This window comes from Triticum urartu, chromosome 7 (assembly GCF_003073215.2).
Source record: "Triticum urartu cultivar G1812 chromosome 7, Tu2.1, whole genome shotgun sequence".
Classification (NCBI taxonomy): Eukaryota; Viridiplantae; Streptophyta; class Magnoliopsida; order Poales; family Poaceae; genus Triticum; species Triticum urartu.
The window spans coordinates 585,865-603,371 of NC_053028.1; the positions used below are offsets into that span (position 1 = coordinate 585,865).

The following is a 17,507-nucleotide window of genomic DNA, read 5'->3' on the forward strand; positions in this document are numbered from 1 at the left end:
TACATACTACATACTACATATTACCCTAACTAATCGTCGTCGTCGGAGATGTCCACAAAGTCGGTGCCGGACGGTCTAAAGCTCATCTCCTCCGTCGTCGACGTCGTGAACATCTCCGGCTCCTCCTCCTCCTCCTCCTCGACCTCATCAATGCAGGCGAACATTTCCTCCTCCTCTGCAGCGTGCTCTGCCTCCATCTCCTGCCGACGACGGCGTCTGGCCTCCGCATCAGACTCCGAGCGGAGGGAATCGAGGATGGCCTGCTGCTCCGCCTGCAGATCCACGTCCCTAGCATCCCCTACATCCTCCTTCTTCTCAACCTCCTCCAACTCCTCCTCCGAATCCACTGCATCCGGAAGTAGCCCGGCGGCGATCCGGGCTTCGCACCTTGTCCGGGTTTGCTAAGGAGCTGCAGTCACCGCTCCGGTGTTAGAAATGGGTAGCTCCTCACCCGGTGGCGTGGGGGCATGACTATTAGTGGTGGCGGACGGGGAGTGGAAAGTGGCGTCGGCGGCGGGTGGGTGGGTGGGTGGGGGGGAGGGGTAGGGTTTTGGTGTCGGCAGTAGGCTTAAATAGCCGGGCTAGGCACTACGCGCCCCGCCGGAGCGGCGCCACGCGGCGACATCGGTCTCACGGAGGAGATGAGTTTTGGACCGCCGGGTTTCAGACTGTTTTCATGTGGGACCCCAACGTCAGTCCGACGTGGCGGACGCGTCTGGGCACGCCCTGACATATGAAGCCCGTTTGAGGCGCCCGTCTGGGTTGGATTTTCTAGATCGGACAGTGAACGGGCCGTCCGTCCGGGTGTTTGAGGTGGATTTGGGACGTACGGCTGAAGATGCTCTTAGGAGAGAGGGAGTACTAGTATTTGTAATATACAGTATAATTATGGTTTTGTTGATGAGGGAGGGAGGGAGGGGTAGGCCATGCATTCCATGTGTTGGTTGTTTGGGTGATGTTATCCGCTGATTGGAAACACTATGCTGCTACATGTATGATAACGAAGATGATGATTATATAGATTACTAATGGCGCTTGCGACTGGTTGCTTGTTTGTCTCATTCCTTCAATGCGCGACTTTAATTTAGTACTAGTAGCATGATGCATATGCAGCGAACGAGGGACATATATATATATATATATGTAGGTCGTCTTCTAGTGGCGTGCCGTGCCGACGGAATCCTTACATAAATTTTGCTTATTTTGCTCAAGACACTGTTAGCATATTTAACTAGGTAGCCATTGAGTAGTAGAGCTGTTGTTGCAGAGTAACCAATCAATCAATCAATCGAATCAAATCAACAAAATGCTTGTGTGCTTTGAGTCGATCAAAGGACATGTAAGTACTAGCAGATGAATAAAAAACACACTAGACTAATTAATTTCAAGGAGGGTAAACTTAGGAACGCTGATTGTTGACCGGATTCCCTCGACCTTAAACAAGATCACCAAGAAAGAGTACTCCTAACCCTCCTCGGCAGGTGGTAGGTAACTTGTGGGGATATGCTAGCTAGCTACAAGGTGTTGATGTGGTTAGAGTTCACACGCCATTAGCAACCCCCTAGCCTCCCTCACAAATGTTAGTGGTGGTCGTGCTTATCCCCAACCAAGACAAGCCAAGAGTATCAATTTAACAAGTGATCATCATCAGAGAGGGATATTCTGTCTATCCTCTCCTTTTTTAGCACACAAGGGAGAAGCAAGATACCAACACACAAAAGGGATTATCCATCCATCCATCTATGTATGTGTGCACGTATAAAGCAATCATCGTCAACATCATCATCAAAGACTTTCTCCATTTCGTCCCAACCATCCTTCCCCTTCCCATGGATTCGACTGTAGCTATCTCTTTCTTTTCTTCTTTCTCTTTTTTTCTCTTTTTTAAGAATAAGAATTGCAAGCTAGCAAGGCAGATTCTGAATTGCTGGAATCTGAATAATATTGGGCGGGCACATACATATAATCAAGGGAGGAAGGGAATCGGCCAAGAAAGAATAACTCCAAATGTACGTACGAATTTTCCATTGCTATAAAGCAGGAGGACAGCTTCCTTTTCTTTTCATGAAAAGGAAATGCTGCAAATGAAAAGATGATGCACAAAATAGCCTTGGTGATATGTACGTACAGAGAGAGAAAGAGAGAGAGACAGAAAATTCACTAGCTTCAAGGATGAGAGAGAGAGATGGGTAAGGGTATCTTCAACAACAGACCAAAACAGAAAATGACACTAGCTTCAAGAACGGGAGTGAGAGACGGGTAAGGGCAACTCCAACATGGCGACTTAAACGGACACACCGTGTGTTTGGTTTTTTTCGTTTGGGTGGGCAGGCGCACATCAAAAATATGTATGTGTTCGTCAACCCACCAGTGCACCCAATGCGCGACTAGGCTGGAACGCCCGGCACGGGAACCCTTTCCGGCTCCAAATGCTAGTCGTTCGGCATGTTCATGTCCGGCAAGGGCACTGGGATCGCCGCCTCCTATTACCTCTGGCACGTCGCCACTGAAACATGCATGCGAGCACGCATGGGCGGCATAGGCCCCAGCCGCGTCACGGCGAGGGGTATCACGCGATGGCACCCTGAGAAGGAGCCGACCTCGTGGTCATACTTCCCGATCGTCCACTTCCATGACATTCCGGCAGTGGACAGTGGACTTGGGTTTTGACTGGTTGGCGGCAGGGGAGCAAAGTTGGGAGGGGAGTGCCTCACGAACGTGTGACGTTGAAAAAGGACCAGGCGAGGATAGTTGGGTGGCGGCCGCGTGCCCCGTGGTGGAAATCGAGCAGACGTGCAACATGTTCGTGTGGATGCAAACCTGGCTCAAATTAGAGGCCCGTTTATATCCTCATGAACACAAACGTAAAATGGGTCATTGCATTGGCATGTGGTTTATGATCACACGGACCCAAACAAACGTGAACGAACAAAATGAGTCGTTGCGTTGGAGCTTTCTGAGAGCATTTACAGTCGAGCGTCCTAAACCCGCCTTAAACGTTCGGGCGGACGGCCCGGTCACTGATAGCTCATCAAAATGCGATCCAGACGGGCGCCTTAAACGGCCGGGCTGACCGACATCCCTCATATCTAGTCCAAATATGAAGCGGACGTGGGGATCCTGGGCGCGTTTGCTATGTCTGACTGACGTTGGGGTCGCACGAGAAAACACTCCGAAATCCGGCGGTCCGAAACTCGTCTCCTTCATCGGACCGACGGCGCCGCGCGGCGCTGCTCCGGCAGGCCACGTAGTGCCTAGCCCGACTATTTGAGCCGATCGCCGGCACCGGAATCCTACCCGTCCGCGCCGCCGCCACTTTCCACTTGCCATCTGGCACCTCTAGTAGCCATGCCCCCACACTGCCAGGTAAGGTTCTACCCATATCTAACGCTGGAGCGCCAGCTGCAGGTCCGGGCAAGGCGTGAAGTCCGGATCGCCTCAGGCCTACCTCCGGATGCAGTGGATCTAGCCGTAGAAGGATATGGAGGATGCTGGGGACGTGGATCTGCACGCGGAGCAGCAGGTCATCCTCGATTCCCTCTGCTCGAAGTCAGATGCGGAGGCCAGACGCCCTCGTCGGCAAGAGATCCATGAGATGCTCGTGTATATGGATAAGGAGGAGCCACCACCCGGCGCTTGGCACCGACGTCGTGACATCTCCGACGATGAATCATAGCCAGTGTGTCCTAATACATAGATTTAATCTGTATGGTTTGTATGAATCTAGAAGTTGAACTCATATGCAGAGCAGGAAATTGGCGTGACCAATCACTGTTCGTGGACACGGCAGGTTGCGTCCGTCTGCGGGCGTTTAGAGCAACTCTAGTAGACCCTACAAAATCCTGACCCGCAAAACGTGTTTGCAGTTTGATGAAGATTCCGTTTGCGGGTTAAGAACGAGCGCGGCCGAACAGAAACCGTAGATGAAACTACATAATTTAAAAAAAACAGTTTCGGGGAGAAATCGCACCATAGTAGTTTATCACATACTACATATTTATACATGATCAAACACTAGTTCATACTACATACTACATCAGTACTAGTACTAGAGATGGTGGGGATCTCACGGGGCGAGCTCGCGGCCATGGATCTCACGGCGACGAGCTCAATCCTCCTCGCCGGAGCTGCCGAGGTCGATGTACTTCTCCCTCAGCTCCTCGCGGATGCGCCGCCACTCGTCGTCCTTCTCCTTGGCGGCGAGTTTGGCCGTGACCGCCTGCCGGAACACGAGGTCTTTGAGCTCCTCGTGGTGGTGTCGGCGCTCCGCCTCCTCGCGCAAGCTCTGCTCGGCAATGGCGGCCGCGACCGCGTCGACATCGGTGACGAAGTCCTCCGTCCCGATGACTCCACGACGTCCGAGCTCCTCCGGCCACACCCTTTTCACAGGGAGAAGGCCCGCTCCGGAAGAAGAGGAGCTCCTGGCGTAGGAAGATCTCGCCGTGGAGGACAAGCCCGCGGCAGAGGATAGGGTACGGACGTGCCGACAGTCGTACTCGTCCGTCTCGCGGACGCGGAAACTCGGCGACGAGAGGCTACGGTTGGTCCGCTCCTCGTGTCGTCCGGAGCTCCACATGTGTCCCCACATGGCGGCTGGAGGCGGAAGGGGCTCGCCGGCGGCGAGAAATGTGGGAGGGGAGTGGGAAATTGCGGGGCTCGGCGGCGGAGGAGGGATAGGGTTTGCATTGTGAACCCGTAGATATACTGATTAGGGCGGGCGGTTTGCTGGTTGCGGTACATTATTTTACGGGCCGGACGAGAATGCGAGGTCTGTTCTGATCGTAAAATTGACTCGAACCTATATACTCGTTGGAATTACGCGGGTTTGTGGTTTTTGATGGGTCTGCTAGAGCTGCGGGTCCGATTTGCAGTCCGGCTGTGGATGGTGTAAACCGAGGAGAGAATGAAGCGGGCGGACGCGAGGCGACGTTCCAATGCAGCATATGAAGGCAGGCACGGGCCCTCTCGCTCGCTCTTCAAGGAGGAAGGACCGACAGGGCGGGCCCACAGCCCGAGCATCGTCCTCGTGGGCCCACCTCCTCTCCTCTCCTCTCCTCTTGGCCACTAGCAGCACATGCGAGCTTTACGGATGGGTGAACCACTCAGTGGGGCTGACGCGTGGGCTCCCAGGTGTGCTCGGCCCCACCCGCCATTGTCAAGTGACGAAAAGGGATTCAGTGGAGGACGGATGGCCTCAATCATCATACCCGTCCCTATCCCACTACTACTACTACTATTACTTCCCATTTTTATTTCTTTTCTTAAAAAATGGGATGGGATTATTATATTTTGTGGATAATCATTAACTATATTGTGTTTTTTTCTGGGCGTCCAGTACCCAATTACGTCGCTTGCTTGGGCCAGTAAAAAACCCATTTTTATTTTATTTCTCTCTTGATGATTCACTAGTGGATGGAGTATATATAAAAAACAAGAGAGAGACGAGAGAAGAGAGAAAAGATTTCGCCTTTCCCCTCATCTCCCAAGAAATCGCTCCGTCCCGCGAACCAACGCAGCAGCACGCCCGGGCCGGAGACCAAGGCCAGGGCAAGGATTTCTCCGGCCGCCGATTCAGTCCAGCTGCTAGGGTTCCCCCGCCCCGCCGCCGGAGGCGCCAGGTCAGTCGGCTTCTTTCTTGGCCCCCAATTCTTCTTCCGTTGGTGGGTGGGTGGGTTCTTGATGGGTTTATTACTAGTCTGATCGTCTCCGGTTACTCAGGGCTTCTTAATCTTCCCTGATTTGATTGCCTTCCTCTCTCCCCATCCATGAATGGACCGGAACAATTCCAGCTCTCTTACTTGCCAATAAGGTCGTATCTCCTTGATGTTCCCAATCTACTTGTCGTACTTGGGCGGGATCGTTGACGCCGGCCCTCTAGATTGGATTGGATTGGATTGGATTGGATTGGATTGATTGATTTCTTGATCGTGGCCAGGGTGGGTTCGGTTTCGTTTCCGGGGGTCAAAGTTCGTTGCTTCCTTCCTTCCATCCTTCCCTGTGCTTATCCAGTTCCGAAATACACTCCTCCCACTCTTTGACCCGGTTTGTTCTTCAGTTACCTCCTTCCTTCCTTCCCCCACCAATCCTAATTCATCCGCGTTTTCCCCATTGACATACACACATAACTACTTGATGCTAAAATTAGCTCCATTTGCTTGCAGGTGCCCATCCCCGAATGCACTGATGGACCGATCGCCGGCACCTCTCAGCCCACCAGGTAGGCTCTGCTTCCTCCTCTATCTATCTCAATGTCTGCCCTGCCTTTGCTCTGTTTCCTCTGCTCCACTATCTGAATTATTAATATCTCTGCTTCTGCTCTTTTTCTGTTACAGGTTTCGCTGTGCCGCTCGCCGTCAAGAAGCGGCAGCAGGCGGCGCCGGGCTACAGCAGCCCGTGGGGAGTCCCTCCGGCGCCGCCCCTGACAAACAACAACCCCAACCCGCCCAATGGCCTCAGAGCCGGCGACACCAGCATCTTCTCCACCTCGCTGCCCGTTCTGCCGCACGAAAAATGTAGGCCCGCCCGCCAATAATTGTCCCCTTCTTCTCAAGGAAGGATTGCCAATGATTGTGTATTTTTGTTTACCAAGTCTTGCTGTGTTGTGTATGTCAGAGTTACCAGTTAACATTGTTCAGATGGATGTATGGAAATAGGGAACACCAGTCTTTTGCTGTTAACTAGTCTCAGCATTAGTTTGCCAGAAAAAGTTTGGCAAAATCCAAAATTTTGTCATGTTGCATTCCTGAATCCTGATCCTGTGCATTTCCTTTTTCTTCCAGTGAACTTTCCTGACTCCGCACATGGCACCCCTTCGATGGACGACGCATCTGCTAAACTGAAAGAATTCGACGATGATCCTCAGGGGAACGACTACCCGTTTGACTTTGATCTGCGGCAGATCGACGACCTGCTGCCCGATGAGGATGAGCTTTTCGCTGGGATCACGAATGAGATCGAGCCGGCAGGGCAGACTAACCCCGCGGAGGAACTGGAGGAGTTTGATGTCTTTGGAAGTGGAGGGGGAATGGAGCTGGACTCGGACCCTCTGGACAGCATCACAGCTGGTCTGGGGAATGCAAGCATAGGCGATGGGATCAGGGCCAATGGGGTAAACAACAATTTCGGTCTGTCAAACAGTCCTGGAGCTGTGGCTGGGGAGCATCCGCTGGGGGAGCACCCTTCCAGGACATTGTTCGTGAGGAACATTAACAGTAACGTCGAGGACTCTGAACTGCGCTCTCTCTTTGAGGTAACCAGATTTATGTACTCTGTTTTTTAGAGAGAGAACCAGATTTATGTCCTTTTAACCACTCCAATTTGTCTGTTATTACTCAGCAGCAGTAGGTGTATCATTTAGTATCTGAACATCTTCTGTATATAGGATATTTATGATCTTGACACCTTCATCTTCTGTGTTGACTAATCATAACCACCGTTTGTTCTTATCTGTATCCGTTTGATGTCGAATCTCAGTTGGTCTTGACAGTGACGTTATTGTCATTCCTTTCAGCAATTTGGGGATATCCGGACCCTCTACACCGCAACGAAGCATAGGGGCTTTGTAATGATATCTTATTTTGATATCCGAGCTGCACGTGGTGCAATGCGTTCGTTGCAGAATAAGCCTCTGAGGAGGAGAAAGCTTGACATTCATTTTTCTATCCCAAAGGTTTGTTACATTTCTCTTCTGCACACTTAGCCCTTGGCCGCAAAAGTAGTTCTTGAAAATGAATGCCTTGTTGGTCTTTGCAGGAGAATCCATCTGACAAAGATTTAAACCAGGGGACTCTTGTTATCTTTAACTTGGATCCGTCAGTTTCTAATGAAGAGGTTCGCCAGATTTTCGGAACTTATGGGGAAGTAAAGGAGGTCAGGATGCTACTCCCAAATTTTGTTCCTCCTAAATTAAGGTTTCTGCTTGAAAAATGCAGCTTCATACATCTTTCTTTTGGTATTCATTCAAGTTGTTTGATTTCTGTTTGCAGATAAGAGAGACGCCTAACAAAAAGCACCATAAGTTTATTGAGTTCTACGATGTTAGGGCGGCAGAAGCTGCTCTTCGGTCACTGAATAAGAGTGAGATTGCTGGAAAACGTATCAAGTTGGAGCCAAGTCGTCCTGGTGGAACACGCAGAAGGTATGAATGTTCCAAGCGTTATTGAATGGTATATTTGAATAAGCAGTAGATATGCCTGTTTGCTCTTCGAGAGATGTTCCTTGAATTTTGGACAACACAAATTTTCAGATATCTGTCTTTGATGACTTTTTCCAGTCTGATCTGACTCTTCTTCTATTTTCTTCTTCTGATTTAGCTTGGTGCAACACCTTGGTCATGAACTAGAAGATGAACCCAGAGGTTATAGGCATTCTCACGTCGGATCGCCTATGGCTAACTCTCCTCCAGGTACTTTACTGGATCAGTTTTAAGTCTTGTTATCCTCACTTCATCTAATTTTCTTCCAAACACCTGTTCACAACTAAGAAATGCATCATCTCTTGTCAGGGGCATGGGCTCAGTATGGTAGCCCAACCGACAACAATTTGCTGCATGCATTCAGCAACTCACCTACTGGAAACGGAATGAGCCCTATCGGAATGTCCCCTTCAATGATGTCAAATGCTCTGAAGATTGCACCAATTGGGAAGGACAACAACTGGTCTAAATATGATCAAGTATTCTCAAACAGCAACCAGTCCCTCGGCGCTGCGTTTCAGCACTCACAGTCATACCAAGATCGCAAAAGTGACCATATGAGCTCGAGTCCTGGGACATTAACAGGGCCTGAGTTTCTGTGGGGCAGCCCAAAGCCTTATCCGGAGCATTCCCAGTCCTCATCAATGTGGCGTCCACCACCAGTTGGTCATGCAATGTCATCTAGTAGCCGCCCTCAGGGTCAGGGCTTCCTGTATGGTAGTCGCCAGGCTTCATTGTTCGGATCTTTGGATCAAAACCGTCATCATGTTGGGTCTGCCCCTTCAGGAGCTCCGTTTGAGAGCCACTTCGGATTTTTGCCTGAATCGCCTGAGACATCGTTTATGAATCAAGTTAGGTTTGCAAATATGGGGAACATTGGCGGTGCTAACCGAAACGGGGGAAGCCTCATGCTGAACATGGCTTCTCGTGCTTCCCTGAATCCTGTCTCTGCTCTAAGTGGAAGCCTGACAGATAATAACTCTACTAACTTCAGACCAGTACCATCGCCAAGACTTGGGCAACCACCATTCTTTGGGAACACCACATATCAAGGACCTGGTTATTATGGACTTGACAGCTCCACCATTGAGCGTGGTCGTAACCGCAGAGTTGACAGCAGCGCGTTCCAGGCAGATAGCAAGAAGCAGTATCAGCTTGATTTGGACAAGATCCGTAAAGGGGAGGATACTCGGACAACATTGATGATTAAAAACATCCCAAACAAGTATGCCCGTGTCCTCATTTGGTGTCTTCTTGTGTGCTCTTTATATTTTGCTTGCTGGTTGTCCTTACTCATTTTTTCCTGAATTCGATAGGTACACATCCAAGATGCTTTTGGCTGCAATTGATGAGCTCCACAAAGGAACGTATGACTTCTTCTACCTGCCAATTGATTTCAAGGTAGTATATCTGATATTGACTTTTTCAACGAGGTATTCAGATATCCAGCAGTGTAATAATTGTTTTTTTTTTCATTTTCCCCTGCAGAACAAATGCAATGTTGGTTATGCGTTCATTAACATGATATCCCCTGTGCACATTGTATCTTTCTACCAGGTATGTTTTCTTTGTTGGTCCTTTACATGTTCCATTGTTCTCTTACCGATCCATGTCTAGCTGAATTTCACAGCAGCCTATGCTCGCTGGTTGAATTAATCTCAACAGCTTGAAATATGACCTTTTGGATGCCTACCTTTAATTACAGGCTTTCAATGGGAAGAAGTGGGAGAAATTTAACAGCGAGAAAGTAGCGTCATTGGCTTATGGTAGGATCCAGGGAAGGAATGCACTAATCTCACATTTCCAGAATTCAAGTTTGATGAACGAGGACAAGAGATGCCGTCCCATTCTTTTTCATTCCAATGGACCAGAGACTGGAAATCAGGTAACAAGTTGTTGCATTGCATGCTGAAAGGGAAAGGCCATCTGTTTTGAAACATTAGTTGTAGTTCTTTCAAAAGTGAAGTGTAATACCCGGGGACACGATTTACTACCAGTGTTCTGTTTATGCAATTTTTTGAGCAATATTGACCTTTAATGCAAGTGCTCTAATACCATGAATGAAACTCAGGAACCATTCCCAAATGGGATATGCATCCACATGCCTCTGGATGGTGGGGCAGGCTCCAGCAAGGAGCCCCTCGGCTTTGAAGAGGACGACAATCCCAACGAGATCAAGATATCCGGGGAGAAATCCATGGTGGGGAGTTTGTAGATTATATAACCAACGAAGAGGCTCGGAGTCGCCGCCGCGGAGTCTAACTGTCTTGTGACGAAAGGCGGTGTCCACCCCCAAACTGTATAAAAGTGAGGAAGATTGGTTTAGTAGTGCAGGAATTATGGCGTGGCGTGGCATGGCGCATCTACCGGTTTTTGTCGCAGCGGATGTCGCCCCCCTGAAGCAGCGGCTTTGAATCGCAGTCGGGAGTTTGCTAGGTCCCCCCCTCTTTTGACCCCCCGAACTCTGTACAGATAGATGTGGGGAGTTGATGATGACTGGATGATGATGCTTTTGGTTTGGTTTTCTGTAAAGAACACCAATTGTACAGTCGGATGGATACTTGTGCTAGTTCTGCATGCTTTTATTTTCTGTATGGTTGAAACTCAACTCAAGACGGGTCTAATCGGGTGATGCCAGTGTGGAAATATGAATCCCCACATTGTGCATTATAAGTGATTCCTGTGTCAATTTTATTATTATGCAGAGCTTATTTCTTCCTTGTATGACGATGATGATTCATCTTCACCCAGAATTTACAATGCTCATATATCTATCTGATCCTACTAGTAATTCACTTTCAGAGTTTGTTTGCATCCACATGTTTGAACATGAGCAGCCCAATGCGCCACTATATATGCATTTGCAATGTCCTGAAAATTTAGGGTTTGAATGATTGCTCAGTTCCATAGGTAATCTTGATTTTTGCAAGAATAGAATACCATTCCAAAATTTATAATGCTCAGACAGATTAGAGAGATTATCATGAGATGATTAGATGGTTGCCTCCTCTTTACAGGTGGGGTCAAATCCACACTTAGTTAACTTGAAAGTTTAGATTACTGAGTGAACTTGTGAAGAAATTATTAAATGATGGCCTCATCTTCGTCTTGGAAATTCACTTAGTTGTGGACAATGAACTAGTTAGATGTTCTTGGCAAAACATCACTTTCAGTTTTTTGTTTGCAAGCAGGCACATATTTGAACATGGGTGGCCCAATGTGCCACTATATCTGAAATTGCAATGTCCTGAAAATTTAGGGTTTGAATGATTGTTCAACTCCCATAGGTGATCATGGTTTTGTTAAGAATAGAATACCATTAGCTCAGCCTTATATAAAATAATATGTAATCTCTGTTGTTGATACAAAGTTAACTCCCACATCGAACCTCAACTCACACGTTTCAAGGTCGACGAAGTACAACCTATACCAAACACAAATCTGGCTACAGCTAAGTTTACATTTCCTCGAAGCCGCACAGTTCTCACGGATATGGAACATCATGTTGAGATCCATTAACTGATTAGATCGAAGGATGTCAACGGTTTCCAAGTACAAATAATCCTGTCAGGTTACATTTCAGACTTCTTCGCCGACTGAATTTTCTGGTCTTCTTCCGTAGTTCCACAAGTGAGGCAGCTCGCCTCTTATCCAACCAAGCACCACAATAACCCCTGGTATGACAATGTACGATACGGGCATCAGTCGCGCTGATTGAGGGAAGGGAGTAAGTAGATAAGACGAGGCACCAAAAGGAACAATTTGTATGCTTACCTAACGTGCAAGGAACTAGGTACAGCAGCGCCGGCTGACCATGTCCATCCATCAGGAAAAGCGCAAGATAGGTAAGGAAAAGGCCTGCAAGGGGAAAAAGAAAATGAAAATGTGAGATCTGCACAAGAGGTACTGCTTGCTACAAACAATGAACTATCTACAGAACAAGATGAGTCAAGCACACTTACCGACAGCATATCCCACGGTCAGCCATAGAAAATATCCATTCAAGATACCCTTTTTGCCTGCCCTGTCAAATCTGCATCGTATAGCAAAGTGATGATGTATCATTAACAAATGGCGTAAACCTCTCATACAAACAGAGTTCTTATTGTGCTACGAAACGTCAAGGGCCCAAGCATTCACTATATGAAGATGTCCAAGATAAGCAAGAAGAATCGGTCTATTGTCTCCCTAATATTCTCAATCTCAACCTAGCAAGAAGAATTGATCTATTATCTCCCCAATATTCGCCATCTCAACCTATCTTCCAGCATGGTAGTTAGTTATCCCAAATGAAGGTTCAGAACAAAAAGTGTGAGTCTTAAGGCCTTCATCGCGTTTAGCAAGAATGGGACCAGACTACCAGATAGTATTTTAAGTACTTCTATGTGTATACCCATTAGTGAACTAACGGAGTAACATTGCATAGAGTACCTGTAGCTGAATGCAACGAGCAATCCAGGGAAAATAATATCACCAAAGCCTATCATGTCATAGCCACCCCATGGATCAAAGAAACGAGGTATTCTTAGGAGCATCGGAATTGCTTCCCCTGAGCTGTCACCACTAGCAACCTGAAGGTTTTAATAAAAATGAAATTTTCAATCACAAGTCACAGCACATAATAGAATAAGATAGGCTACTAAAAACATGAGCTTTTGCTGGATAATGTATTTGTTTAACGTCAAATTATAAGCCATTAAAAAGAACATGTTCTAAACATTTCACTACAGTTTCGAGTCTGAACATTTGCTGCCAATATACATCAATTTTATATGGGTCATGAGAGCACCAAATTAGATCATAACACTGAATATTCTAACAGTCCACTCAGTTTCAAGATAGGCTACTCATTTCTCTCTTAATTCTGAAGGTATTTAAGCAAGTAACCCTAGTGGATTCTGTCCTGTCCTCTCGATTTTACAACCTACCAAATCCTTGCCCCCTCAAAGTACACCTACCTTAAATGGCTTCGTCATGTGGTTGCAAGACTATTCCATTTTTATTTATCTTTTTGATGAGGATAAACAAGCCTAATCCATTGCTTTAACTAGAAAATCTACTGTGTAAATTAACCTGTAAAACTAGAGCGTAACTGGTAATAACTCTAGATGTAAATGTAAAAGGTCAAGAATGCACTTACTGCAATCATAACACTCTCATGGAATATAAGAGGCGAAATGAAGACCCAGAAGATGTCATACACAAATGCAGCACTAAGAAGAGCTGATGCAACCTGCAAAGATACAGCCTTAGATACTTCTGATACATGCAGGAGTCGTAAAACTGTTAGGACTACTGCAAATAGACATGCCAATACCCTGATATTAGGTAAGCGCGCCATCTGAAGCACAGTTATCATCAGGCAGATACCCTGTGACAAATACAGACTGCATGGTTAAAATATAGACTAAATACTGAAGGTCATAAAAAACCGTCTTACAAGGATTAAAATAAAGATTAGAAACATAGCAAGAGAACCTAAGAATCATCATCAATTCAACTTACAAGGATGTCTTGGCCTATCCAAGCAAACGAAGAATGCCGATAAACAACCCATAGAATGGCAAAGACCGTACAGAATGGTACTATTCCAACAGACAAGGCCAAGACCTCCCCGTAGAAGGGCAATTGTACAGTATTATTTCCCCAATCCTTATTAATCCTGTAAACAAGGCGCACACGAGGCACAGACAATGAGGAGATAAATAAAACAAAGAGCATTGAAAAAAAAATGCTTGATGTAAACTATTTCATGCATTACCTAGAGATAATTGTCACCAAGCAAACATGCATACCCTGAAAGACACAAAACAGAAACAAACTCACAACCAAATACCAATATAAAAAACTAAACAAGCACTTCAATAACCAAGCGCCAAGAGAAGTATTTGTACAAGTAGACAGGCCTTGTGATCAAAAGAGTGCAAAGATAGAGAATATATGAGGAAATACCTCAATACCACCAATGCAGAACAATACAATCAGTAGCCAGGCGACCCAAGACGACATGAAGTAGAAGAGGAGGAGAAGGAAAACTGAAGCTACTATGACAAAAACACCAGCTCCCTTCGCTGTGATTTCAAGGATTTCTTTATCTTGTGTGTTGTTTGTTCCAGAATTAGGTCCCGGCTGTTTAGTATGAAACGAAGAAACTCATTAGCAAAAACACTTAACCAAGTGATAACCTGAAAATTACTACTCATTAGCTAGAAACAAACACAATAAAATGCAAATTATTTTTTATTTTAATAATCATTCATAAGTAGCAAGCGTGCCTAACAACAATTTTTTTTGCAACTCAAGGTGAAATAAAAAAACTGTAGATAACATGGAATCAAACAACAATCATGTATTCTACACTGCAGTCGTATTAGTGTCTCGTCAGTCATCCCTGTTCTGAGTCGAGATTTACTGATTAGTATATGCATATGAGAAGCTAAATTGCATGAACTGCCATCAAGTCTGGACAGGGAGAAAAGTCAGGACCTGCCGTGTCAGCTGATTATAATGCTCATCAATCTGTTCGCATGCAACGAATTCACTCCAGAGTGAGGCGCAGACTATAGTTCCTACAGCCATTAACCACAAGAAGCATGCGGAAAGGTCCACAACTGGTCGATTTGGCGAATATAACTGCACCTCAACTACAGCAAAAGAACATTCACTTATTAGCAATGCATAGTCTGGTGTATCAAAATTAACTCACAAGATATGGGACTTAGATTAGTCATTCAAGAAAACACTATTTATGCATGGCATATGAGTACAAATGTGATCATTAAGTAGTTGACTTGTGTTAAAAAATGTAGAAGCTCTGTGATAAGGATCCAAAGACGGTCCTTCAGTAAGAAGTTAGACTATGATTATACCAATTTACACTATTAGCATGGATTCACAAGCACATGAGGCATCCAGGGTCGGAACCTCTACCATAACTAGAGGAACTGCCACATACCACAAAGGATCTATGGTGCATTTTCTTGAATGTTTAGCACAAATATTGGCTACATGGTGAGACATGCCATGAAATAAAATATCATTTTTCTCTCATTCCCCCATCTGCCGCCTTCCCTATATCACTTATTTCAGCCAATTATCTGTCTGGCTTATCACGTAGGCCTTAGATAAAAATGCAGCAGTTTGTCTAGGTACTGGGTTTGCTATGCATTAACTACTTTTCAAATTATAATTCTAAAACAAAATTTTGTGAATACACATGCAGGGTTGAGGGAGATGCTCAAGCACTTCAATGTTATGGTAAGTATAAGTGTATAACTCCCTTCCATTAACAAAAAATAGATTAAAATTGCATGCAATTGTCTGAATTCTAAGCATTCCGTGCTTTAAGTTAAGTTGACACAATATGGAAACAAATGTTTCTAAAACGTTTGATTAGACAGAATGGAGTCAAACTAATGGATTATCGTCTGCAAAATGATCTTGCAATTTATTAGGAAAATAAGCAGAAATAAGAGACTACAGATGTTTAACTAATCAAACTCTACTACTGTAGCAATTACGAAGTTCAACAGCTAACAATAGTAAGGAGAGTTAAGAAGAATATGTACTTACCCTTTGCTCCATGGTCCAGTAAGTCCTTCAGATTATTGCCTGCTGAGTGTGGCACCATTACGACGGGGATTGTCACATTAAGTGAAGTATCATTGTCACCACAAACCATCTTGTAAAGCTCTGCAAACACAGAGTTGACCAAACGGATTACTGTCTGCAAGAGAATCAGGTATGCCTACCAGAAAAATATCGAACAGGGCAGAGATAACAATATATCTCAGGCTGTCCTGGTAATACCTTCATCGTCATTTATAATAACCAAACCGGCTGCACCAGCAGCCTGCGCAAATTCGGCCTTGGCGGTGAAAGGACACCCTCCACGTGCCACTAAAGCAATAGAATTGGTCAACTGCAGCAGCAGCAAGGATTAGTTTAGATTATATTAGAAAAATGCTTATGAAAACAACTTGGTAGTAACCGAGTCATATCGGGGCCGAAACCGAACCTTTGAGGTCGAATTGGAGCACAAGTCTGGAGGATTGGTGAGGGCAGCAAATGTTCTCTGAGCCCCGTCGACAGTTCTAGGCAAGGGGGACCCGAACCTCGCGCTCAGTCCGACAACGGTCGTGCCCTGGGTTCCATTCACCCAGTTCTTCACCTTAACCTGGAGAACAAGAAAATCTGGAAGCATGAGAAAGAATGGTGGGCTGCCACACATAAGTGGTTGTTCTGCTGCTGCTGCTGCTGCTGCTGACCATCAGAAAACACATAAGAACATTGCTGCCAGGTTCACAGTAGGGTGGGTTCAGAAAGTCAGGTTGGGCATCAATCAATCAAGCAGAGTTCATCTTATCTACTGTAGCAGGGACGGGTTGCATCTACTCTATGTCCAAAGAAAGATTCCACATTTGACATCGGAAAAATCCGAGTCAGAACCTAATCCACGAATCGCGAGCAGAGGGGCGACGAGATCTGACTCTGATGGGGAGCAGAATGGATGGGGATTGGGCAGTTGGTTGGTTTACCAGCTGGAACTTGTTGTTGCAGCCGGGGGAGGCGTCGTGGCCGCGGTCGTCGCTGGAGGCGTCGTCGGCCGCCGCGCGCCCGGCGAGGAGGAGCAGCAGCAGGAAGGCGGCGACCGCGGGCAGGGGGAGGATCGCCATGGGCCTTCCTTCCCGGCGCAGCTGGGGAGGGGAGGCCTGAGAGGGAGAGGCCTCGCCACTTTGATTCGGACGGAAGGGAGAAAGAAAAGGAAGGAATTTTGGTTTGGATTTCAGAAGAGATGGGATCAAACTCCGACCAGTCGACGATGGAGCTCGTGGAGTGGGTTTAGATGATGGCGTCTTTCGTATGTTTACGCTTTCTCGGCCGGAAAACATGTTTGCTTTCCCTTACGTTTTTCCTCGCATTTTTTTCCCGAGGCATGAGGGCATGGACTCCGACCAAAAGTAGTGATCTAAACGCACTTATATTTCTTTACAGAGAGAGTAATGCTCAGGTGGCGGCACATCTTCGTTGTCGACTCCCTTCTTCCGCTCGACATTGTTATCGTGGCCCGTGTCGAGTAGGGGATGAGAGTCGGCGGCCAGGTAGAGCTCGCACCCTTGACGGGTTTCACCAAATGACACGGGGTATGAACTCATAATGTCATGGTGTAGGGTGTTGCTCTTCCTATTCTAGTTTAGGGTGATTTGATGAATGCCCTTTTTATACCACACAATAAACAGTGTGAGCATAGTTATTTTTGTCAAGTGTTCTGTATTGCTCTCCTAGTTCCTTCCGCTTGTTTTAGTTGGAACGG

The 17,507-nt window shown here is 46.5% G+C and overlaps 2 protein-coding genes across 4 annotated transcripts; one reads left to right on the forward strand and one right to left on the reverse strand.

The window, feature by feature from the left end:
* The first annotated feature begins 5,434 nt into the window (after positions 1-5,434).
* LOC125523464 (protein MEI2-like 2) lies at positions 5,435-10,871 on the forward strand. Of its 2 annotated transcripts, none has more exons than XM_048688498.1 (13): positions 5,435-5,618; positions 6,162-6,217; positions 6,333-6,512; positions 6,780-7,249; positions 7,511-7,669; positions 7,753-7,869; positions 7,986-8,137; positions 8,313-8,404; positions 8,504-9,419; positions 9,511-9,595; positions 9,683-9,751; positions 9,900-10,079; positions 10,266-10,871. In XM_048688498.1, the coding sequence occupies exons 2-13, from the start codon at positions 6,184-6,186 to the stop codon at positions 10,407-10,409; spliced, it is 2,598 nt and encodes an 865-aa protein (XP_048544455.1). In that variant the 5' UTR covers positions 5,435-5,618; positions 6,162-6,183; the 3' UTR covers positions 10,410-10,871. The 2 variants fall into 2 exon arrangements, with proteins under 2 accessions (XP_048544455.1, XP_048544456.1); XM_048688499.1 differs by lacking the exon at positions 5,435-5,618 and adding an exon at positions 5,960-6,042.
* A 620-nt stretch (positions 10,872-11,491) lies between these two features.
* Positions 11,492-17,013, reverse strand: LOC125523465 (signal peptide peptidase-like 2). Of its 2 annotated transcripts, XM_048688502.1 has the most exons (14): positions 16,732-17,013; positions 16,212-16,370; positions 16,004-16,115; positions 15,767-15,886; positions 14,681-14,838; positions 14,147-14,323; positions 13,956-13,990; positions 13,700-13,856; positions 13,512-13,565; positions 13,335-13,427; positions 12,626-12,765; positions 12,157-12,227; positions 11,969-12,052; positions 11,492-11,868 (listed from the first exon to the last, which is right to left on the reverse strand). In XM_048688502.1, the coding sequence occupies exons 1-14, from the start codon at positions 16,867-16,869 to the stop codon at positions 11,774-11,776; spliced, it is 1,593 nt and encodes a 530-aa protein (XP_048544459.1). In that variant the 5' UTR covers positions 16,870-17,013; the 3' UTR covers positions 11,492-11,773. The 2 variants fall into 2 exon arrangements, with proteins under 2 accessions (XP_048544459.1, XP_048544457.1); XM_048688500.1 differs by having other exon boundaries at positions 13,335-13,565.
* Positions 17,014-17,507: the final 494 nt, after the last annotated feature.